The following is a 2,391-nucleotide window of genomic DNA, read 5'->3' as shown; positions in this document are numbered from 1 at the left end:
ATTTATTAATATAAATATACCTCACCGCCGTGGATGTTTACTCACGGGGTGTTACCACGAAATATTGGGTTTTCTCTTTCTCTCTCTAGATCTCTCATCTCTTTCTCTTGAAATTTCTTGTGTTCTTCATTCATCTAGTGTGTGTGCGTGAATTCAATCTTAACAGTAATGAGAGAGTCCAATCAAGTAATCAATCTTTCTCAAAAAAATTCTGGAACTTTTTATGATCTATGAAAATTAAAAACAAGTATAAGCACTTTGCTCGGAAATGTATCTTAAATGTATTAGCGGTAAACCACTTGATTTCTAGGAGAATGAAGCATATGTGTGGAGTGTGTAAGGGTTGTGGACTTGAGAATGAAACGATTGATTCACATGTTGTTTAGATGCCCTAGTGCCCGATTAGTTTGGAAAATTTGCCCCATTATTTGGCCTAATTTAGAAAATACTAAGAATTTTGCTGGATGGTGGAATGATCTTTTTAGTAATGCTAAAAAAATATCCAGAGTCTATTGAGCTCATAAAATTAAGTATTTCTATTATGTGGCAAATTTGGAAGGCTCGAAATTCAAAGATTTTCAATGGAGAAATTTATGATCCTAATGATATTGTTAACAAAGCTCTTTTTTATTTCCATGAATATGAAGGCAATTTGATTCCTTCATGTTTTCCTATAGTTATACTTGCTTGTAATGATGATAGAAATATAACTATGGTACAAGATGATACTGTTGTGTTTGCAGATGCTAGCGTGCATAAGGAAAAGAAGACGACAAGCATTGGTGTGGTGGCTTTGGATAGCTATGGTAACCTGTTTCATGCCTTTGGTTCCCCAATTCAATATGTTGGAAATCCATCACTGTTGAAGCTATTGCAATTCGTATGACACTGGAAAATGCTAGAGATAGGGGCTGGACAAAGGTGCAAATCTTATCAGATGCGAAAAATGTGGTGGATATGGTACTACAAAGAACTACAGTCTCATGGGAGATAGAGACTACTTGTGAAGACATTTGGAACCTTATGAAGTGCTTTGTGATGGTCAATGTAAAGCATATTCAAAGGTCTTGTAACTTAGTAGCACATAATTTAGCAAAATTTTCTATTTCATTAGTATGCAAAGTTGCTTGGCTTTCTAATTACCTAGATGGATTGTAAGTGATGCTATTGCATCTTTTAACTCTTTAAACCTTTTTATGCATTAATATAACTAGCGTATTGGTTGTCAAAAAAAAATTGGAATAGAGAAAGTAACATATATTATTTTAAGATATTGTAAGCAGTAATATAAATCACAATAACTAACAATTTTAAATGTTTAAAAAACATTTTTTTTTGAAAAAGTACTTGACTCTTAAAATTCAATCAGAAAGTAATGTATATTATTTTCATCTTACATAAAAAAACAATAAATCACAACAGTTAGCAATTATTTTTAAAAATATTGAGATATCTTTACATAATTTGGTTGACTTTTAAAATTTAAAGTTATTAATTATTGTGATTTATAGTGTTTGTTTATGTAATTTGGTTGAATCTTAAAATTTTGCGTCTGCCATTTCAATCGGGACAGTGAGAATATGAATATTATTATTAAAATAAGTGCTAATATTATTTTATGTGTTTCTGTTCTTTTCTTTTTTATGTTGATGATCTATCTTTTTGTCATGAGACATTTTGGACGAAAATACGAAGACCAAAGAATTGGTTATTCAATAGCTTTGATTGAATGGAAGATATTTTCTTTTCTTATTTATCATCTATTAATATAGTTAAGATGTTTTTTTATAGTCATTTAAATAACTGCTTTTCTTCCTACTTTATTAATTAGCATACATGCCCCACATTTTTTAAGCATTCTATCAGTATATGGCATATGCAAGTAATTCGGCTTTTGAATTAATTTATGTTTGTTTCAAATTTATATTACATTGCTTGGTATCATAAAATTATTTAAAAACGAATAATGCATAAATATTCTTGGCCTATATTTAAAATTTCAAAAACACATTTAATTATGATTTTATTATCCCCTAAATTCATTTTATTCGTATCTTTGTGCATCTTTTGTGCTGATGTGACACCTTCAACCAGTCAAGTTGGTTGTGTTTGTACATTCACGTCCGTCATGTGTATAAATAATTTTATTTAAAACAAAGAAAAATTAAAAAAATATTTCTTATATTTTTTAATATTTCATATTTTTTAAACTTTTTTTTTCTAAAAAATATTCTTATTTTTTTAATCTCGTTTTTAAATTAAGTTAATACACATTTTTTTTACAAAATTTGTGTCGATACAATTTATTTTTACTTACATTCATTTTTTTCTGTTTTATTTTCTATTGAGTTTATTTTCTTTGTCTTTCGTATTGATTTGATTAGAAATGCC

General features: G+C 28.4%; 1 protein-coding gene across 1 annotated transcript in view; it reads left to right on the top strand.

Moving 5' to 3' along the window:
- The first annotated feature begins 712 nt into the window (after window positions 1-712).
- The window catches only part of LOC107006364, a 16,782-nt gene continuing 15,103 nt past the window's right edge, over window positions 713-2,391 (top strand). Inside the window, exons 1-2 of the mRNA XM_015204937.1 lie at window positions 713-806; window positions 869-960. Coding sequence (XP_015060423.1) covers window positions 713-806; window positions 869-960 — 186 coding nt within the window. The remainder of the gene's footprint in view (window positions 807-868; window positions 961-2,391) is intronic.

This window comes from Solanum pennellii, chromosome 12, assembly GCF_001406875.1.
Source record: "Solanum pennellii chromosome 12, SPENNV200".
NCBI lineage: Eukaryota > Viridiplantae > Streptophyta > Magnoliopsida > Solanales > Solanaceae > Solanum > Solanum pennellii.
This window is presented reverse-complemented; position numbering and strand designations above follow the sequence as displayed.